Consider the following 20,539-nt stretch of genomic DNA (forward strand, 5'->3'; position numbering starts at 1 on the left):
AAAGGAATCAAGAAAAATACAGGCATACTAGGAAGACTTTGTATTTTCCTTATTTTCAGAAAAATGGCAGCCTAAAACCACATCTAAAATATGATAAAATAGCCTGCCGTGCCAGGGACAGATGCAGCCCTGAGCCCAGCAGGCAGAGTATAAAGCTACACCATAAAGGCATGCTTAGAAGTGAGCACAGGCTGCCGCAGCCAGCGTGCAGGGGTGACAGAGGAAATGCTACCTCCTTGCACCCCCACCCTCACGAAATTTCTTCTGTGCTGGCTCAGTCTCCTGTAACTAGCCCTCCAACAATACACGAGTTGCAAAGGTATTTTCAAAGTCTCCTAGGCTCTGTTCAGATGCACACTGGTGGGAATGGTTATTCTGAAAGAGCTCCACACCTCTACCTTTGCTATACTCCAAAGCTCTCCTTTTACGGCCGTCCTCTAACATCCTGCTTCTCCAGTCATTTCTTATGGGGGTCTGGACAGCCAAGACACTCTGCTTTTAGTAGTCAGCAACTACTCAGCTTTCCTACAAGCCCTAACTAGTCCTTGCATCATCACTAGAAATTATGTAGGTGTTAACTCCATTTACAAATGAGGGAGATCTGCGGCAAATTAAACTTGTTTGTTCTTGACACTGGACTGCTCTCACTGCAGGCAAACATATCTGTGGGTAAGACACAACACTCACAAGTATATAACTGAGGATAAATTATTGTCCAGTCTCAAAAATTTAGATCCCTTTCTGCCTCATTATTCCTGAATGCCTGTAAAATAACTTTCACCGAAAAGAAAACTGGATAAACTGAACTGAGCTTAAAGAAATTACTTTCATTCCCACTTAGGGAGTTTGTAATCCACACGTGGACTACCCAGGCACATGGCGTTATTAATTTTTAAGGAATCAAGACGTTTAATTGCAAGTACAGTGTACAAACGCTGATCTCCATGTGGACATCACTCCATTTTGCAACTTAAAATTGGACACCTATTTTGGAAAAAACTATTTTATCAGCTGACCCATCATTTCCTTCCTGACCTGAAGAACTCTGCTTCATCTCTGTTTTTCATTGTCACTTTGGCAATCTTCACAGTTAGGTTTGGGGTTTTGGAGAGAGTATTCCTAAAAGTGAATACCAGACAGACTGGCATCAACTGGTTTTGGAGTTTCAGCTATTCCAAGTCACCCCCAAACTCTCATCCCCCTTCTAAATAATGATTAATCTGAATTACACTTAGTAATGAAAACAGGAAAGAACTAATGATGCTGCCATAATTATGCCCTACATACAGTAAACCTCCATGCTACAAACCCTAATACTCAGATGATTTTAAATTATTTAAATGGAAACCAAACAACTTCTTTTCCCTTGATGACTTTGTTACAGATATTTTGTTCTTCCTGCAGTACTTGGAGCTCTGGAGTATGTCATTAAAGAACACCATTTTTCAGAAGCACTACATAATTAAGTTCCTTGAACTTGTCAAGCAGTTCAGGAAGAGTGCCAACAACAGGACATACTGCTTTCTTAACAGTTTAAGCAACAGTATTTCATTTTCTCTTACCCACATATACAAGCAAAATGCATAAAAGTATATGGAAGCAACAATTTAAAACGGAGATGGAATATAAGGTCCCATTTCACTATTTATACAAGCGCCTGCTTTTAACTTCATGCTTACAAAGTAACTCACTGACGTCTATCTCATGTTTAGCATGTATTGCTCAAACACTTAGCTAAATGGAGTCTTAAAAGTCGTTTATTTTTCCCCTAAACATAGAGCTTTAGTCTGCATACCACTAAATTTCTTTAGATGTCTTGATACCATAAAGATCAACAGGCTCTGAGCTTTTGTCTGCCTTTGTTAAAATAAAGGCAAGGAAAAAAAATCCCAAACAATTCCCCTCCCTGCCCCCCAGAGGTTCTGCTTGAGGCAATACCTTTAAATAATTTGCACAAACCCCAATATTTAACAAAGCAGGCCAATGAATTCCTGCAATTGACACAAAACACTTGTGCTGGGACAGAAGGGAACATTGTGACCCACATGCACACAATAGAGCTAATAATTAAGCTTTTTTTGACAAGAATACTTTTAGAAATAAAAGTACATCAATGGTAAGTAGCTAAGTAGTAACACTTGCACTGGCTGTTCACCTCTGTGGGAGTTTCCAGACACCCTAGGAAACAGTTTATAAAGGGGGGGAAAAAAGCATTTAGTTAAGCAAACTTCAAATAAACAACACACATTTGGGGAAAATTCAAAATCCAAAATCCATTTTACATATGCAAATCTCAAGACATAGACTAAATTCCAGGTGAAGCCTGGGAGTGTCAGTGTTAGAGCACAACATGAACACATTTGCACAGGATGGAAAACAATCGTTCTGTTGTCCAGCACATGGAAATCCTCCATGCCAGGTGCTGCGAAACTATCTCCTGTCACAATTTAACTTTTACCCAATTTTTTTTACAAGTTAAGCAGTTCTGGCTTCTAAGTTCTACTTGTACCAAATTCAGAGACTTCCCTTCCCACTCATGGCCTATTTTTTTCTTTTTTTTTTTTAGACGCTTATTGCTGCACCTCGTGCCTGACAAAATGCAAAACCCACAATGTGCGAGACAGGAAAAACCTGCTTTACCACAGAAAAGAATTTGCTAATTAGCTTTAATCCCATTAAATAGAGCAATAGATTTTATAGCAATATAAATCATCTACTAACCCTGCTAGATTTTCTACTCTGGGATGATCCATACATGTCTTCCTCATAACCATTGGTCTGTTATGGAAGGAAAGGAAAAAGAAAAAAAAAAAAAAGGAGAGAAAAAAGTTGACGCACACCCAAAAGGGAATTTTTAGCAAAAGTCATCACTTATGAAAAGCAAAAGCAGAGACAGAACTTTTCAAAGATACACCAGGAACAGAAGTACAGGACTAGGTCATGATTTCAAACATGAGGACGTGAACATTTGTGTGTCTGTCAGCACCTGTATACCAGCCAAAAATGCAAGGATACTCCTACTTGCCTTTCTTGACCCCCTTTTTTCTTGTTAAGAAACACTTTTGCTTCCCTATTATTACTGCACTATAGCACGTGTCTCTTCAAACACTCTGCGAAGGGAACACAGGACAAAATGGGACACCGGGGATAAGAGACTACAATAAAAGAAATTTATCACTGTAGTTACTTATACCTCTGGCAGCTAAGCAATTAAAAAGCAGCAAATTGTAGCTGAAGAATTACTTCTAAGTTTATATTTGAGAAATTCAGTTTAATAAACATGCAATGCTGTATGCAATCTCCTTTTCAGCTTTCCCCAATTACATCAAAATTAAACCCAGACAGTGACCATCTCCCACATCCAAGTATTTTGTGTGGCCGTCCAAAGACTAATAAGAGATTTCAGTCAGTTCAGCTGTCCTCTGTCATCCTCAATAGCTTGCCTTGTTGTCATTAAGATGTTTTCTCTCAAAGGAGAAAAAACAAACAGGCTCAGAATGAGCATTTCACAAGCAGGGTGAGATGCTTCAAGTCCCTATGGCAGCAGGGACAGGAATAAAAGAAAACGATCACTACCATGCAGTTTCTAGTCTGGAAACATGATGTTGAAGAAAAGAGGACAGACCCAACAGTCACCTCAGTCAATACCATTAAAAGCTCAGATTTCTCAAGCAATTCACTATTCTGCCACCACTTCACAATGAGGCCTGGTTTAACATCAAAAATGAGGAAGCACTCTGTGTATTTGGGGTGGGTTTTTTAGTGGAAATTTAATTACAATTTCTATTCAAATTAAGTTTTAGTCCAAGTTTTAATGCATTCCAGAAATGAAAATCCACTAAACCCAATCTGAATCAATTTCCAAACAAAATATTTATCATATACTATACAGTGGCTTCCATGAAAAATTAAACAAATTAACTTAGAAACCAGTTTAGACCCAAGCTGGTAAAGCAACTTCTGGGAAAAGCTTAGATTCTCTACTGAAATGCAGTATTATCACCACAAATGGAGGGCCAACATCCAGTTTCTTTTTTCAAGAAGGACTGATTTGAAATACTGCTATAGCCTTCTTCTCCCACAGCTTGGCTTCTTTCCAGTTTTTACGAGGTTTTTTCTCAGGCTTCTTGAATTTCTCTAACACTTTCCTGAAGAATGGTTAAAATGAATCTTCAGCAACTGAAGCTAACACTCCAGCTGCAGCTTCAACAGCACCATGCAGACCAATTACCTCCACTGCCCCTTTCATTACTACACTGAGGAATTGTTTGCCTTTTTTCAGCAATGTAATATTAATGATCTGAGATTACATTTAGTTATCTGAACCATTCATATGCAAAATTCCTTACTTTGTAATAGTATATTTCATTTTTCCAAAATGTGGTATTCCTCATTTATTTTTACTATTATTCAGTCTTGACAAGTTGTCTCCTATTCGTCAACAGTATTTTTATTCTAACTTCACATGAAACTGCCTTCACTCCCTGTATTTAAGGCATCTAGGCAATACAGACTCCTGTAGAACTGTTTTCCCCTTTAAAAACAGATGATGCTGTCTTCGATGGTAGCGTCCTATTTGTATCGGTGCTAGTAAGGCATTGATACCAAGACCAGATGAGATCCTTTCCAGCTGTCTTGTTTTCCAAAAGTGTTATTTTTCAACCTAACTGTGCATTTGTTTTATAAGAACTAGATCTTGCCCAAGGTTTCACTTAATGTCATGTAGAGACACACCAAGAGCCTTATAGTCAAGTTATAGTCACATCTAATGCTTTTTCTTCATGCCCTTAAATAATCACCCTGCTCAGGGAAATTAAGTTGAACTGACATGATTCATTTTCTACAAATCCAAGTTAACTGTTTATCACTTTATATTTCAGGCACTTCTAAACATATTTGTTTCATTTGCCCTGTATCTTTCAGATTTCAAACCAAAGCCCCGTAGCTCAGGTCACTTCCCTTGTCACTATGACCCATCCTCTCCAGAAACCTCTCCAGCACATATTTTTGAAGGCAAATGCTCCAGACAATTCTTGAAGAGAAGGGTCAATTTTACCAGACCTCACTGACCATTGTTCTACGCTACGTTAAAATGCTAAGCACCTGATCATAACCTTCATGAAAACTAGAACAAATAAAATTGCATACTGGGGAGGCTAAAATATCCAGATTTTACTTGTTCTCCCTTCATGTGTGACTGACCCTACTCTTTTCTGTATTTTCCTCTTGCTTTTAACAGATGCAGAAAACTTGCTCATAGCCATTATGTCCATTTATACTTGTAACATTTTTTACCTTAGACTGTGGCTAATGCTGCTCCTTCTGGCTTTCTCAATCCCACATCCAAATTCTACTTCTCAGAAAATTCTCTGCTGATTTCCAATGCACTGAAGAACCCCAATCCAGCCTGGCAACCTCTTTCTGCGGTGAGTAGCCTTCCCTCTGCAGTAGCAGTACACCACTTTGCCTCTCTCGTGCACTCTTTCTCTCCCTGGAATTGCTCCCCATGAGATTCACCTAAAATCCTCATTATGTGAAAGCACATTATCCTTTACCTTCCATCCAGGTCTGTCTTTGTGGTGCTCTAAGTAGCGTCCTATTTGTATCGGTGCTAGTAAGGCATTGATACCAAGCAGAATGACCTTTGTGAAAAGATGCAGCCTTTACTACATGTATATTCTAACTACCTTTATGAAAGATGCAGCCTTTACTACTTAAATATATATTCTAGCTATTTCTGTGTAATGTTAAAGCTCAAGTTAGGTTTTGAGTTTTTCAAAATGCTCTTTACGTACAACACTGATGTAACCGCTTGGATTATATCACATTTTGCAGATGAAGTGATGCTCAGTATTCTCGCACACCCAACAAGTCCCAATAATTATACCGTATCCTTGACATTAGGCTGCTGAGCTCTTACAGCCAAAATACTTGCACGTATTCTTTGTCCTATCACAGTGGTTTTGTATGCAAAAACCTCTCTGACACAGTTAGTCAAGATACATACTGCTTTGGAGTAGTTCTTCTTTTTGGTCCTCTCATTCTCTAATCCAGCCTGCAGTGAGATTAAGAATGCAGGATGAAAAGATCAATGAGTTTATGCGCACCCATCCATAGCCAGGCATGCATATCAACATGCAAAAACATCAGTCCAATTTTCCTCCAGCTCTACACAACACGGCTCAGTAAGCACACATGAAAAAAATCAAATCTCAAAGTCAAATGACCAGTTATTAAAGAATATTGTTAAAAGTGATGATAGCGCTGTTAAATTTAGTAGCCACAGTTAAAATCATTCATGCTTGCTGGGTTAAGTCAATTAAAAGAGCTACCAGCTGTCTATACTTACTACATCAATACATTCATGCAAAATCCAAATGTGTTTGAACTATTTCTGTATATAGGTCACTCACAAATAGACACATTGCATTCCTAATTTGAAATAGCACAGGGAACAAAGGAGAGTGAAAAAGCTAGAGAGTCTGTAAAACTACCCTCTGCAGTTTGCTTTCTGCAGAAACTGAGACCCCTGTATTTCAACACAGTACTCTATTTTCAACAGTACAAGGAAAATTTTTAAACTGAGCTTGAAGTCCCAATATTCATTCTCCCTTCTGTGCCCTTTCTCTTCTTCCTAGAGTCAGCTTTATCTCAACACATTCAATGCAAATACTTGCTCTCATCTTATTGGTACCTACAGAGTTTGATTTTATCCTCCAAAGCAAAGGTAACAGCTCAATACACAAGCTGTAGCTTTGGTAGGCAGTATATTTGTCCTGTTACCTTTGCTAGATCTATTCAGAACGAGTTTGTGAGAGTTTTATTCCTTTCCAGATATATGCTGAAATAAAACCAGACATACCTGGTCAAATGATGGACAGACTGTAACAGAGAAAGTCTGTTAGGGGAAAAAAAAGCTATTCTTCTCTGTCCTATGGTAACTGCTGAACTAGACCTAGGTTAGATCTCTCTAATCATTCAGTGCTTTTAATCTGAACTGCGTCAGAGCAGTCGGCAAGGGAAGTAGCATCTTTACATCACAGGCCACAAACTGCCTCAGGATAATTTTAGATCATTCCTTATCTCAGATCAGCTGTCACAACTGATGTTAGTTTGTTCTTCATGATTAGTTTTTAACACACACTGCAACTTGCAGACTATTCTCACCACTGGGTAGGTGCTGGCATATTCCAAATGAGACTGTCAAGGCATGAGAGGAAAGAAAAATCAGACTACAAAGGAAAACACTGAAGCAAGTTAAGGTAATCAAAAGAATCCCCTAAAACAAAACAAACCAACCCCCCAAAAAAACCACCCCAAAAACCCAGGCACAGAGATGTAAATCCCAACTACAGAACTTTGATAATGCAGGACTTCTTGCACAAAGTCAGAAGTCAGGAACTTTGGAGCAAACAAAACAAGGAAAATGCACAAACTCCATCATGAGTGATTAATAACACAACAATATTTCATGCTGGATGGTCTCGGATTAGAGACAGTCAGCTGAGAAGTGGGAGAAAAAGGATACTTGCAGTAGAAAAGAGACTGAAGAAAGGCTTGAGTGTCTGAACAAATACAGGATGATGTTTTTCCCTAGGAAAAACTGCGTGATAAAGAATCAAGATTGCAGAACTTCTGAAACAAGAAGGCAGGACGCTTTTGATAGGTTCAGGATGAGCCACAGAACGGCCATTAAAGATGCACCTTCATCACAGCTGAAGATCTGCCTGCAGGAGGCAGGGATATACTCAAGCTAGCATTGTATCAACACACTAGGCCACTTTTTACAGTACAGTCACAGCTGTGACTGTGATCAATTTGCTAGCCTGGTCTAATCAACACCTCAGGTGGTTTTGCAGTCCATACCGATGGTTGCTTTGCCAGAAACATCCACACCAGCTCCCAAAAAGCTAGCTCAGTAGATCTCTGATGCCTGCAGTTCAGACATCCACTTAGAAAATATTCCAGGAGAAAATCCAGAGTAAAACTTGCACAGATTAGTAGGATGGCAAAGTTTTAGGGAGAAATTTCTGATACTGGTTCATTTCATTGAAAACTTCCTGTAGAAAAGAAGCATAGCTTCAAGAAGCACCCCCCCCAACACCATCAGCCCCTCACAATGCAATGAGCCCAAGCGCCAAAGGTGCAAGATCAATTTTCAGAAAGTGTAAGTCTTGTAGACCAACTACAATGGCATTCTGCAACTACAGAAGAAGCCTTCAAATATTTAAAAAAAAAAAAAAAAAAAAAGAAGAAAAAAGAAAAAAAAAGCAGTATTCAGAATTCTCTGACTGGTTTTATAAACCCTTTATGGACACAAGGCAACAGCTTTTGGTGCTTTCTTCATGCTAAAATAGTTTAGAAGCCAATGTGAACTCTAGTCCTCAGAGGTAGTTTTTTAGGTTGGCTGGTTTTTGTTTGTTTGTTTTTACTTTGTTGTCCTGAAGACACACACAGCAAGAGCCAAACCTTCACAAATAGCCAGAGACACATGCGGTCAAACTATTAAAAGCATCTGCTATAAACCCACACTAGGAAAATGGTCAGTGTATATTCTATTAATTCATTGTGAATAAAACAACTAAAAGATGTATAAGGGTAAATTTCAGTTCAGACTAGCAAACATTTACTTTCTTCTACGATCCCAGTGCCACTTGGATCAGGGAAGGAAGCTCTGTCAAAACTCTTATCCTGTGCATGCACAACCGTCAGCTTGGGTAAGAATATTCACTGAATGCTACTTCATGAGGACAGGGGGAGTCTGTGCAACATCACTAGAAATACCAGAGTGAAAAGTTTCAACCAGATCCTTCTGTCAGAAAAGGACATTCTTCACAAAAGTATGAGGTATTTATGGGCCATCCCATGAACCAGCTGGAGACCGTTGTTCACCACATCAGCAGTGGTTATTGCAGCCTGAAGGCATGCTGGCAGCCCAGAGACTGGCTGCTCCAGGGAAAAAAGGTCAGAAAAGCTTCTTCTCAAGGGGCAGTGGGGAGGCAGAATGCAAGGCTCCTGCTGTTTTAAATATATAACAATAAAACACAGGATCATACTACAAAAACAACATCAAAAGGAATCAGTAGTGGATTTCCATGAGCAAAAGGCGTTTCAGATGAACAGGGCTCCCACTATACAGTGCCAATGTGCTTGCATCTTGCCACATCAAGAGACGCATAATTATAGCCATGGTTAAACAACCCACTTGTATCATAATAACCTTCTAAACAGAAAGAATTGAAATTTCAACTGATCTAGAGATTTTTTTCCCCCCAAAACCACTTTCATAAACATGTCCAAATCTAACTCTAATAAACATTGTGTTTCATGTTCAGCTGTGAAGATAAGCTTTTCTTCATCAAATCTTTGGAGCTTTAAGGCATCTTCTAGATTCAAAAAGCACTCAAATAAGTTTGCAATCTTAAAGAACAAAGATTTTAACAGCATTTCAGAAGTAGCAATAAGGATTCCACTAAAAAGGGAACAAGGCAACACTTAAAATTTTTAAGTACATCTTGTGTTATCTTACAGTGAACTCCATTAGGATCACTGAGCAGGCTCTGCAGTAGTCTTCCCGCCCCCCCCAATCTTCCAGACTCTTTTAGAAGCATCTGAGATGTTCCACTCTATCCTGTTCTTTTGGGGATACTTTGTCAGGGGGGAAAAAAAAAAAAAAAAAAAAAAAGTAGTTCTAGCCTAGATAACTATTAGCAAGTTTTTTAAGGAGGGGAAAAAAAAAAATTTATGGCATGAAATCTCCATAGAAGCCAGAAACGAAGGATTACAAATAAAGATCTTGATATGAATGATATAGGTCTTGCTTGTTCTATAAAAATAGAACTTATCATCCAGCTTAACCCACATAACTAGTGCTACTGATAAATTAGGAATAACATCAGTAGAAGAACAAATTATTCTGAAACACAACAGTTGTAAGCACAATGACTCCATAATAAAAACTAGTCGCAGCTGATTCACATTCAGGACTGCTGAGAGCTTCCTCCATAGTGCTGTCATGGATTGTTTCAGTTTTGTGGTTAGCTGAATGCTTCCCCATAGGTCTCAGAAGCAGCTGAAGACTATCAACACATGCTGAGACAATAGCATTACCCATTCACAACTACTAAATTGCTTAAACTGTCTTCACAATTACAAGAGCTAATGATGTGTATGCTAGAATGAAGTTAAGATTTGTACACATGTATTATCTGGAAAAATACTGTATGGGTATTTTGAGGAAAAAACTGTTTGAATTTTTCCTACAGATGAGTACTGGTGCACTACAGCACACTCTGCTCTACTAATCCCTCCCTCCACAAAACTCAAGTCTACAGATGAATTTCAAATATCTCTAAAGCAGTTTTGAGGAGAGCATTCACCTGCAGTACCAAAGCACTTAAGACTTATTTCCACTGATAATTTGCTTTTGGTTTCCTGAGCTAATAAACATTGATCAGGGAGTAAGCTAGCACTTCCTCTTCTCAAATTCTCAGTACTGGTAATGAAACAGAGGAGCTTACAAGGTGCATACAAGAAATAGCTGCATATACCAACGTTTTGGCTAAGTATTTCCTGCAATAGTAACGGTGAAGAGCATTTACCAGAAAAGTTTCTGTAGAGTCGCATGCTCTCCTGGCATTCCTACACAGTGCATACAAATCGGACAATTCCCCTGGTTGAAAGAACTATCGACCTACATGTACTTGAAGAAAAAAACCCATGTGCCTTGAACATGGAACATGTCGAGACCTTGGAAGGATGGTATTATCAGAGTACTATAACCAGTCCAGTGGCACAGGGGGACACCAACATTGGTACACACACATGCACACTTAAACTGTACAATTTACCAACCCTCAGGCTTCCACGGCTACCCACTGACATGCGCTCATCTTCATCCGAAGCCTATAAAAGAAAGTATAAAGACAAGAAAACAATGAAAAGAACAGAAGTAACAGGCAGTGAGGTAAATGCTGACGGCTTTGATGGAAAAGAAGGAAAGAAAAGGCATACAAAATAATGGTCTTTAAAAAAGAAATGCATTAAAACTATAAGCAGAAAGTAAATGAAATCATACCCCGCCCAAGAAACACTGTCAAACATTTCACTACAGGGTGAATGACAAGCCTGCTTGGGTGTTCCCTGCTCTATGCTCTTGGCCCATGGTCTGAATAAGTGAATATTAAACACTCTAAGCAGGTTACTTCCCCACCTTCCACCCCCTGCCCCCCTTTATTCTAGCACATTTGCAAAAGCTTCCCAGAGTGACTGGGGAGAGGGCAGAGAAGTCAGGAAGTAGCTTTGGGGTTTGCACTTGCCTGGGGTGGGGGGAGGTTGTCTTGTTTTTTCTTTTAAAAAGGAACTGCCTTATACATGTCTTTTACCTTCATTTGAAATGTGTAGCTAAAAAGAAGCAGCAAAAGTAGATACTAACCGAGGCATTTCTTCGGGCTCTACGGGAATAACGCTCACTGTCTTCCTACCAAGGCAGCAGAGAAAAAACAGAGTGAAGTGTTGAAAGGACAGATACACCAACAGAGCGCTTTCACAAAGACACAGTGAACTTCAGCAATGTTTAGGAGCCAGTAACGTTAAACCAAGTAACAGAAGGTGACACCCTGTCAAGTCAGAAAAACCCTTTTCCCCCTCATTTGTGACCCCGACTTTCTTCCCCTCCATTTTATTCTGCTACACACTTTTATTACTTTTGCAGAAAACTGTACGCAGTGATGCCTTTATTTCTATCCCCAAAAATGCTTCAAGTGCATCTCTCTGCATCTGGGAACCAGTATACTTACAGTGATTTTTGTAATTAAGCTTTCCAGTTTGCAGTCCTTCAAAATAAATCTCAAAAATATTCTATTGAAATAATGGGGCAGGGTAATGGTCTCTCTCTAGTGAGTATCCCAGAGGGGCACTGTCCAGCCCCTTCTTCCAGACCAAAAGCATCTGTGCTCTGCTGACAGCCTCTGCCACACACAGCACCACTGCCTTTTGCAGGCCAAAGGCTGTGTTAATGCTGGAAGTGCTGTAGGATGTATTACGTTTCAACAAACTGATTTTACATGGAATTTAGAAACAGTGATAGAACACTGCGGTGGGGGGGGGGGGAAGTTTCAACATTGTAGTTGATGGTTCTCACAGGTGAGCTGATTTCTAAGCAAGTGAATTGCTAGTAAGGTGGAACTAAGCTCACCAAGCAAGGATTTGAAGAGGTTTAATGGCTTATCCGTGAGATTGGAGCATCTTTGGTGGACAGTTGGTCCATATGGCAGCAGGCTTTCGAGAAGGCATAGAGCAAACCAGCATTTATGCTGATTAATTATCAAGGGTCAAGGAAGTCAGGGAGTTTGAGAAGTTATCTTCCACATTGGAAGTCAGCTGTTCGGTTTTGCCTTTTTCAGTGTGCGCTACTCAGCTTGTAGGGCAAGGCTCCACAAACAACAGTTTTCATCCAGCATCACTGGTAATTGATTTCACAAACTTACGTTTGAAAGACATTTGAAGCCACTGTCTTCCTGCTGTTTAGCAACTTCTTCATCTTACATTATTGGTGTTAAAACAGTCAGATGCTGCTAATGGCCAAGTGCATACCTGGTATCAACTTCACTAGCTTAGGAAATATTAAATCCAGGACATTGTATTATCAGTGAGCACTGCCATAGTAGCAGTAATAATGCATCTGAAGAGTACCCCTGGACCAGTAAGTACAAAGGTAACTGAAGAAGCATGGATGAAACTTGCCCAAAATTTACCTGAAGGCTGATTTGAGAAGTCTCAAATTGTAACAGAATCCACGATAAGCAAAATGAGTACATATATTCCTTGTATCACAAGTGGCTTTAATGAGTCTATATGCTAACCTAATCTTCAAGTGATAGGGTGGAGACAGAGGTCTGTAAAAGGAGATGGCTCTAACCAAACTCTTGCCAGTTTTAAGCTGATCAAAGCCAATTTTCAGGTATTGATGCAGACTGCAAGAATGCTTGTGATGAGAGTGGAATTCACATTTCCAGTACATGAAAATACCTACTTTGTGGGATTTCAAACTCTATGAACTATACAAAACTTCAGCACGTAAAAGTTGTTTAGCTACGTTGACCAAGGCCTACCATCCATTGCTCGATGTCTCCCCATTTAGTATCCAGACCATAATATTTCTACAGACAGAAAAGGGAAAAAACAGAATTTAGATGAGAAAGGCAAACACAGAACATTTAGACATGCATTGCCAGGTTTTGGCCAAGCCACACAGCTCCATGCACACAAACATGCCAGGGAAAAGCCACACTGAGTGCCACCAGAGCCCTCTGCAGCACGTGCCCAGGAAAAGCTGCCCGGCAGGGGGAAAGGGGTCTTTGGAGTACAGCCGGGGTACTTGACAGCTTCTTCTTTCTCAGCAGTGCAAAAAAAACCAGTGCCGTGGGGACAGGAGCAAGGAGCATAATGAGTCTTGAATTCCTGACCCATTTAAGTCAAGACTCATTACAAGGGATCCGAATGCAGAACACTTTCAGGATGAAAAACGCTGTCAAATCATGTTTACCGTATAGATTTGTCAAACTAGGAAGACAAGTTGAATACAATACAACTAATCTCTGTGCATTCTTATTCCCTGTATTCAGAACTCCCCAGAGCTCCTTTTCAGAGCCCAAGGCTTTTTCCCTACACTTCAACTATCTTGGCAGTGGTGGTATCACCAACAAGGATAAAAAAACAACATGCTTCACCAATGCAGGCAAGACCGGAAAGCTCTGTGCATTTCAGTACCAAATGACATGCATTTTCTTAGTAGACTGTCTCTCCTGAACCATTTCTCAGTTCATAATTTCTTTGCACAACATTGGGAACTTCCCAATGAACCTGTATTTCTACCAGACAGCAAGTTGTCCAAAGATCCACAAGTTCAGAAGGATTTTTCTTCCTCCCCAAACACGTGTTTCAAATCTAGTCTCAGGAAGTTTGCATTTATAATGGTGATCATAACATTCTTGTGTGAAGAAAAATCACCAGCCTAAAGCACAGTAATTGGCAAATGGAAATACTGCTTAAGGAAGCATAATACATATTTTACAAAAATTTAGGTTATGTGCTTTGAGGTTCATGTATTTGTGGAAAAAACAAGCCTGTACTTGCCTGCTTTCCTAGAGCCTTGAGGAGGCAGGAGTATCAATAGTCAAAACCTTAGGTAATGATCAAAAAAATCAGGAACCTATTCTGTATTATACTCTGCGCTTAGCACTCACTCAATGGTATTAATGTAATTTTACTTTCACCCTTAAAAATCTCATTCACTATTCATTAATAAACTAGAACAAACAGCTGACTGTTCTTTGATACTGTACCAGTTTACTCCCACTTCAGAGTTCTTCCTCGTTAAACAACAAAATTATTTTCAAGTTAAGGTCATCTTCATTTTCATCTTAACAGCTCCGGAGAGAAGAAAGTCTCTTATGGAGTAGGCAGCGGGGCACTGAATTACACATCCTGGGTAGCCCAAACCGTACAAGGACCTTTAAATGCTGTCAGTTTGGGGGTCAAATTGGTAAAAGGCAGGAGCTCACAGCAATCCCATTTATTAGGACAAATATTAGAAAATAAGTTTTTAGGCCAATAATTTGAAAACAGGAAATAAATTCACTGCATTGGAGACTTAAATAGTATGCAAACATAAACATCCCTCTGCAACAAGGAAAAGGGACAACAGTTCAACAAGCTCTTTAACCACATCCCTATTAGAACAGGGAAGTATTCCCCTCTGCTTTCCCTGCAGAGCGTCTCAGTGTGTGCTCAAATACATCTAATACTCCTATACAATGTCTAGCCAAATCACACACAAGTCAAATTTCTCCCTTAAACTACATGAAATCAGAGTGCATGACATGAACCGTTGTTTCTTCAAGCATTACACACTTCCTCACAAGTGCTCAGACTAGTTACTTTGAGGCAGAAGCATGACACATACAACAGCCTGTTACAAAATTAAGTTTTATGTACATCACATCCTGAAAATGACCTCTGAAAATTATATGAACTCCAGCTGGTCAGGACTGCGTACATGATCAGAACCTACAGATAATATGCTTTGTAGTAAGTCACGTCAGGTAAAGCCTTAGTAGAGGCTTTTTTCCCACTCTATGAAATGTGTAACATTTTCTAACTCTAGAAATCAATTTAAAAAAAAACCACCACACTATGAAAATGAAGAATCCTTTCTCACACATAGCAAGGATCCATAAACATGCTAATAATTTCTGTAAGGTCTGCTGCTTCCTTTTCCTAACCTCTGTTCTCCATACTTTCTGACATAGGCTTCTGAATTCAGTTTTGCAAAGGGAGATAAGGAAATATCCCTTAAGAGACTTGTTATGTCACAAGCTAAGTTCCACTCACAGTCTTTTCCTCCACCATTTAAAATTACATAGCTACGCACTTAATATCCCCAAAAGAAAAATGTTAATGAATGTGATTGTCTTGAGACTATTCTTAATTTATAATATTTTAAACAGCAAACTGCACTGAACTGGCAGCATTTGAAGTCTCACGTATTTTGCCCCCTCAACCACTTCCATTTCCTTCTCTGTGTGGACTCTTCTGTTCTGCCCTGAGGGGCCTGGTTTGAATGGCCACATGGGTTAAAGGAAGAAATGGTGCTTATCCGCTTATCCATTCATTTGGGTTTTAGAGGCCTTTGCCAGACTCAAGTTCCCTTCTACCCTGAAAACTGATATTACAATTAAATAATTAATGACGTTAATACCATTGAGAGAGAATTCCAGATCAGATTTGCTCACTAAGTGACAGTGAAACTGCTAGACTTGCAAACTCGCTACAGGATGTTGTGAGGCTAACCCACTTATCTTCTCATCCATATCAGGACATGAACAGTAAACAACCTCCTTGCCTCCCATGAGGCTGCGCTTGTACCAGAAGATTAAATTAGTTCCTATAAAGGAGACTGATAACAAGCCTGTTGATCCATGGGCAGATGTTAATTTGAGCCACTCAGTACATAGTCAACTCCACAAATAAAAACAAGAGTAAGATGTATTTGTTGCCAAATTGATGGGGTCAGGATTAAATACCAGAGCACATGATTTGAGAAGCTATCTTCACATACATATGCACTTAAAGAGGAGAACAGCATTTCCAAGAAGCACACGCACTGCTAGGTCAAGCAAGTGAAACATGCAGTTAAAGGCAGCTGGAGTGCCAGAACAAAAACAAACAGGCTGTGGTTTTAGGAGACATTTATCATTCAGCAAGCAATAAAAATATCTCAGGAAAAAAAGAAACATTCAATAAGGTAGAAAATGGCAGGCTTGAAGAAACAGATGCTTTCTCCCTCCCTGCAAAATCTCTTTGGAGCTATTTATCTTTCTAGGTACCACACAGTTCACATGCTGGAAGTATAGAACAGCCAAACATCATAACACAAAACCCCAAACTCTCTGTTGTTACATAGCAAGCAACCTCAGTTAGGGCTATTATTATTATTATTATCATCTTTGCCATCATTTGGAACTATGAAAAGGAAATTGGGAGGAGTGAAGAGATCATGGCTTTAAACTGAGGTGAGAAAGGATTAAACAATATAAAAGCATTTATAATGCTTAGGTTACATTGGAAGAAAGACCATACAGTTTATTTACCAAAAGATTATAAATTCAAACACAGCATCCCTGATTTCCTTCAGTGACTTTCTGCAAAGTCATCTGAAAGTCATTCTTCCTGTTGACACCTGTTAAATGCTTGCCCAGCCTGAAAGATTTTCAGCGATACTCTTGGCCTTCAACACACAAATGTCTGTACAGTTCTTGGTGCCACATGGAGCCACCACACCTTCCTATGATGGCTGGTTTGCCAAATTACTCTTCTGCTTACTGCTTATTCTTTGCCAAACAGTCTGTAGGAAAAATTGTATCAAGTGCCTGACCAGACACATTTTACATGGGTCACCTTCCCCCACTCCTCTTTATTATACACCCCACAAGGCTAGGGGAGGGAAGGGGGGAATTGCATGGAAATACAAAGCCTGCTGTGCATCTTCCATTCTTTAGAGGTTCTTCTGAAATGCTAGCAAGACTCATAATGTGGGAACACACGCAAACAAGAATGAAAGAGAGCGAACCCTACCTTCTGAACTTGATAGATCTAGGGAAAAAGGAAAAGGAAAGAAACAAGGAAACAAAAAGCTAGCATGAATGAATAAGTAGCAATGCAATGTTCCACAGCTCATTCTGAAGGGGAAAAAATAATTATTTATACAGAATATACAGCAAAACACAAATACAAAAAAGTGCACATCAAAGCCCTGTAAAGTTAGGTAGAATGAAAGCAGTGTTTACGTTCTAGGCATCCTCCATGTGCCCAGCTAAAATACAGGATTCCTGTTTTCATATCTGCTAGACTCTTGGAGGCACGCGCAACATTTCCTCCCTAGACTTTGCATCGGACCAGAGCCTAACCCAGCCATGAGCTAGGACCTCTCAATTTTCCCGCCTCCCTCTTTCAAAGGAATGGATGCCCAAATATTCACCTGGGATGACAATTGTGCATCTACCATCACAATAAAAGCAAACAGCCTTAACTGCAGGAAATCTATTGTTCTTTAAAAGACAAATTTTGTCCTTAACTAATTAGTTAAGAATAGTTACAAAAGTATCAATGCTCTACATCTGTCACCTGTGTACAACAGCATCAGCTTGTTAAAACTCCAAAAATTTCTTGCACATATACTGCCCGCATTGGAGGATCTCTGCAGGTTGCTTCTTCGATTTTTAATGTTTTCACGGAGACTCACACTATTTGCAGGCCCTAATAAATGCACTGCTGACTCTGCAAAATTGTTCCATAGTCTTGAACCATTTTAATAATACACAAAAGCATTACAGCCACTCTGAACTTTAAGTGGAAAACTGCCCTTGACTGATAGCCATGTGAAAACAGAAAACATGTTTTTTCTTGCATCTCACCTAGCACTTCTAAAACAAGAAACCCCTCTTGTTCAAAAACATCTAACTGGCTACACAAATCCAGAAGGAATTTGCAGCTTCTTTCTCTCCACTTCTCTGCTGAACACCTAGCTTTGCATCTCTAGGAAATGTATCACAGCTCTGGCCTGAGAGCCCTCAGGAGCTGCCTTATGCTTATTTTCCTAGATGAGCACTGATGCTGAATAAACACCAACACCAGCCCTGTGCTCTACGAGTACAACCCGGGGGAACAGTACATTGCTCTGACTCCAATCCTTCAGCTGGTCAGCAGGCAGCATGGTAGTCAGTCTCTCGTATTCTGGAATGTTCAGCGTATCCCTGCCATCCACTGCTGTTCTGTGCCACCTCAGGTGAACCCAGATCCCAATGTTGGGAAGCAGAGTGTACTTCTTTCAAACCCTGCCCTCCTGATCAGGTTCTCCTTCATGATCATGAAGGAGAACTGCAGAACCCAGCTTGATACCTCAGAAGCATTAATTCCTGTTCCTACAAGTGCAGGGGGGATAATTAGGACCCACATTTAAAACTAGCATTCCCACACAACTAATCACCTTGCTTACCTTTTACTAGAAAACCCTGAAAAGGAAAATGAACTAAACCTTCCCACAGTTCCCAAGACTGCATATCGACTCCAATCTTTTGCTTCTCCGTTGCACAGGCAGAGTGCCTTTCATCCATACACAGAAGCCAAACACCACCATTTTAGATGTGGCAATTACCACGTAGCTGTTTAACCTTTAAGCTTTAACTTTTCAATGCCATTGCTTCACTCACACTTTGAGGCAATGCCATGGAAGTCTTAATTTTCAAACCCCAATGCTTCAGCCTTGACATAGCAGGTATTCCCATTCAGTGCAAAGTGAGACACACAAGTCCTACATCCGCGACCCAGATTGCCAATGGATAAGACAACAACAAGGCCCTTGTTCAGGGCCAGACGCCGTGGAGGGCGATGGAGAGGGGCACAGGGACAAAGCCAAGTCCGTCATCATAACTGTTCCAGCGTTTTATAAAACCTGGAATTTTTTGGTCATCCCTTAGCTAACAGGCATTACAACAACTCTGCTTCAAAGTGACTGATCTCTATCAGTGTACTGTCCTCCTTAGATAGCACGTTACAGGAGAAAACAAACATTTTAAAACAATAATCTCTATTGCAGGTATGCCCCCCCGAGCTTAACAGAGTCAATAGACATCTAAGCAGTCAAATACCTTAAATAGCACTTTCCTGTAATATGGTATGACCAAAAAAGGAATTAAAAAAAAAAAAAAAAAGTGTTTTGTCCACAGCAGACTGCTTTCCTGGTTTCCTCATCTCATGAGGTTTTCCACAAAAATAGTGTTTCACAGAAACAACTTTAGAATGGGACAGAATAAGCCAGTGAAGCATGGTTAGATGGCAGCAGAAGGCAGAAATGCAGAATCTACTAAAAACACCTTCAACATCATCCCTCTCCAAAAACTTTCCTCTGCATCTTCACGCTGGTTGTATAAGAAAGATACAGATTAACCATCACAAACCTCCTGAATTTCTTCCCTGCATATGTAAGCAACAAGTTCTATAGTCAAGTCTCTCCCCTCCCATTCAAGCCATGCGAATTCTGCTTTTCTCTAGTTCTTCCTGCACTGCCTGGGATTTTAAATGGCTTCAAACAATCCCAAATGCCAGCTGCACCATGGGACTGGCTGACTCAGATCAGACTTGCAGGCACCAAATCCTAGCAAGGGAAGAAGGGGCCCCAGTCACAGTCAACAGGATGGGTGAGCAGATCAAGAGTGTTTGCAAGTCTTTTCCCCACATTAACTTGACTTTAGTATATTTACTGAATTTACTACATGCTCAAGGAACTGACATGGAAAAAAGAAACCCACAACAGACAGTACTGGTAACATATTTTATTCCAAAGAAATATGAATCCAAAGGAGGAAAAGTATGTGCAAATGAGTATGCTGGTAAAGAACAAATTTACAAAATAGCAAAGGCAAGTTTTGTGCTATGCCCTCAAAGTGAGAGCTGAAGATGAAGCTAGGAGACAAGCACAATGCACTTGCCTTGAACTAGAAGTACAGGCTCATCTGCTGTGTGTACTGGCAAGGACAAATCTTATCCTGCAGATGAAGGAGTGGGAGGAGATCATTCTCTTTTCACTTCAGGCACTAATATCAGCTTAAATTGTGGTCTCCAAGTGTCAGTCCTCGAAGAGACATTTAAAGTCTTGCCAGAAGAACACACAGAAGGTACTCCTACATAAAATGTTCTTTACAGTTAGCCCTAATGCTGCAGCTTTTATATGTCTTGAAACATTAGTGTTAAATATTTCTTGGAAAAAAAAGCTTTAACATATCTTACACCAAGCTTCTAAGAAAAAAAAAAAAACCACACAAAAAAATTCTTCTCTCCATTTTACCTGGTAGCTCCGCAAGAATTAATAATTTGTTACTCAGAAAAACTGAGCTGACAACTCCTGATTCACTCTTCTGTGTGAATTAAAAATAATTATCTCTATGCACACAAGCATTTGTCTCATTACCAAACACAACTC

General features: G+C 39.8%; 1 protein-coding gene across 38 annotated transcripts in view; it reads right to left on the reverse strand.

The window, feature by feature from the left end:
• The window catches only part of LRRFIP1 (LRR binding FLII interacting protein 1), a 116,782-nt gene that overhangs the window by 41,732 nt on the left and 54,511 nt on the right, over positions 1–20,539 (reverse strand). For 15 of the 38 annotated variants that reach the window (XM_069782096.1, XM_069782095.1, XM_069782097.1 and 12 more), the window contains exons 3-9: positions 17,137–17,154; positions 13,113–13,160; positions 11,435–11,479; positions 10,855–10,905; positions 7,168–7,200; positions 6,008–6,055; positions 2,722–2,778 (exon numbers count right to left, since the gene is read on the reverse strand). The exons of 7 other annotated variants lie outside the window; for them this stretch is intronic. In XM_069782096.1, the coding sequence (XP_069638197.1) occupies positions 2,722–2,778; positions 6,008–6,055; positions 7,168–7,200; positions 10,855–10,905; positions 11,435–11,479; positions 13,113–13,160; positions 17,137–17,154 (300 nt within the window). The remainder of the gene's footprint in view (positions 1–2,721; positions 2,779–6,007; positions 6,056–7,167; positions 7,201–10,854; positions 10,906–11,434; positions 11,480–13,112; positions 13,161–17,136; positions 17,155–20,539) is intronic. 16 more of the 38 variants (XM_069782062.1, XM_069782076.1, XM_069782067.1 and 13 more) reach the window with 7 other exon arrangements.

Source organism: Haliaeetus albicilla, chromosome 4 (assembly GCF_947461875.1).
Source record: "Haliaeetus albicilla chromosome 4, bHalAlb1.1, whole genome shotgun sequence".
Lineage (NCBI taxonomy): Eukaryota > Metazoa > Chordata > Aves > Accipitriformes > Accipitridae > Haliaeetus > Haliaeetus albicilla.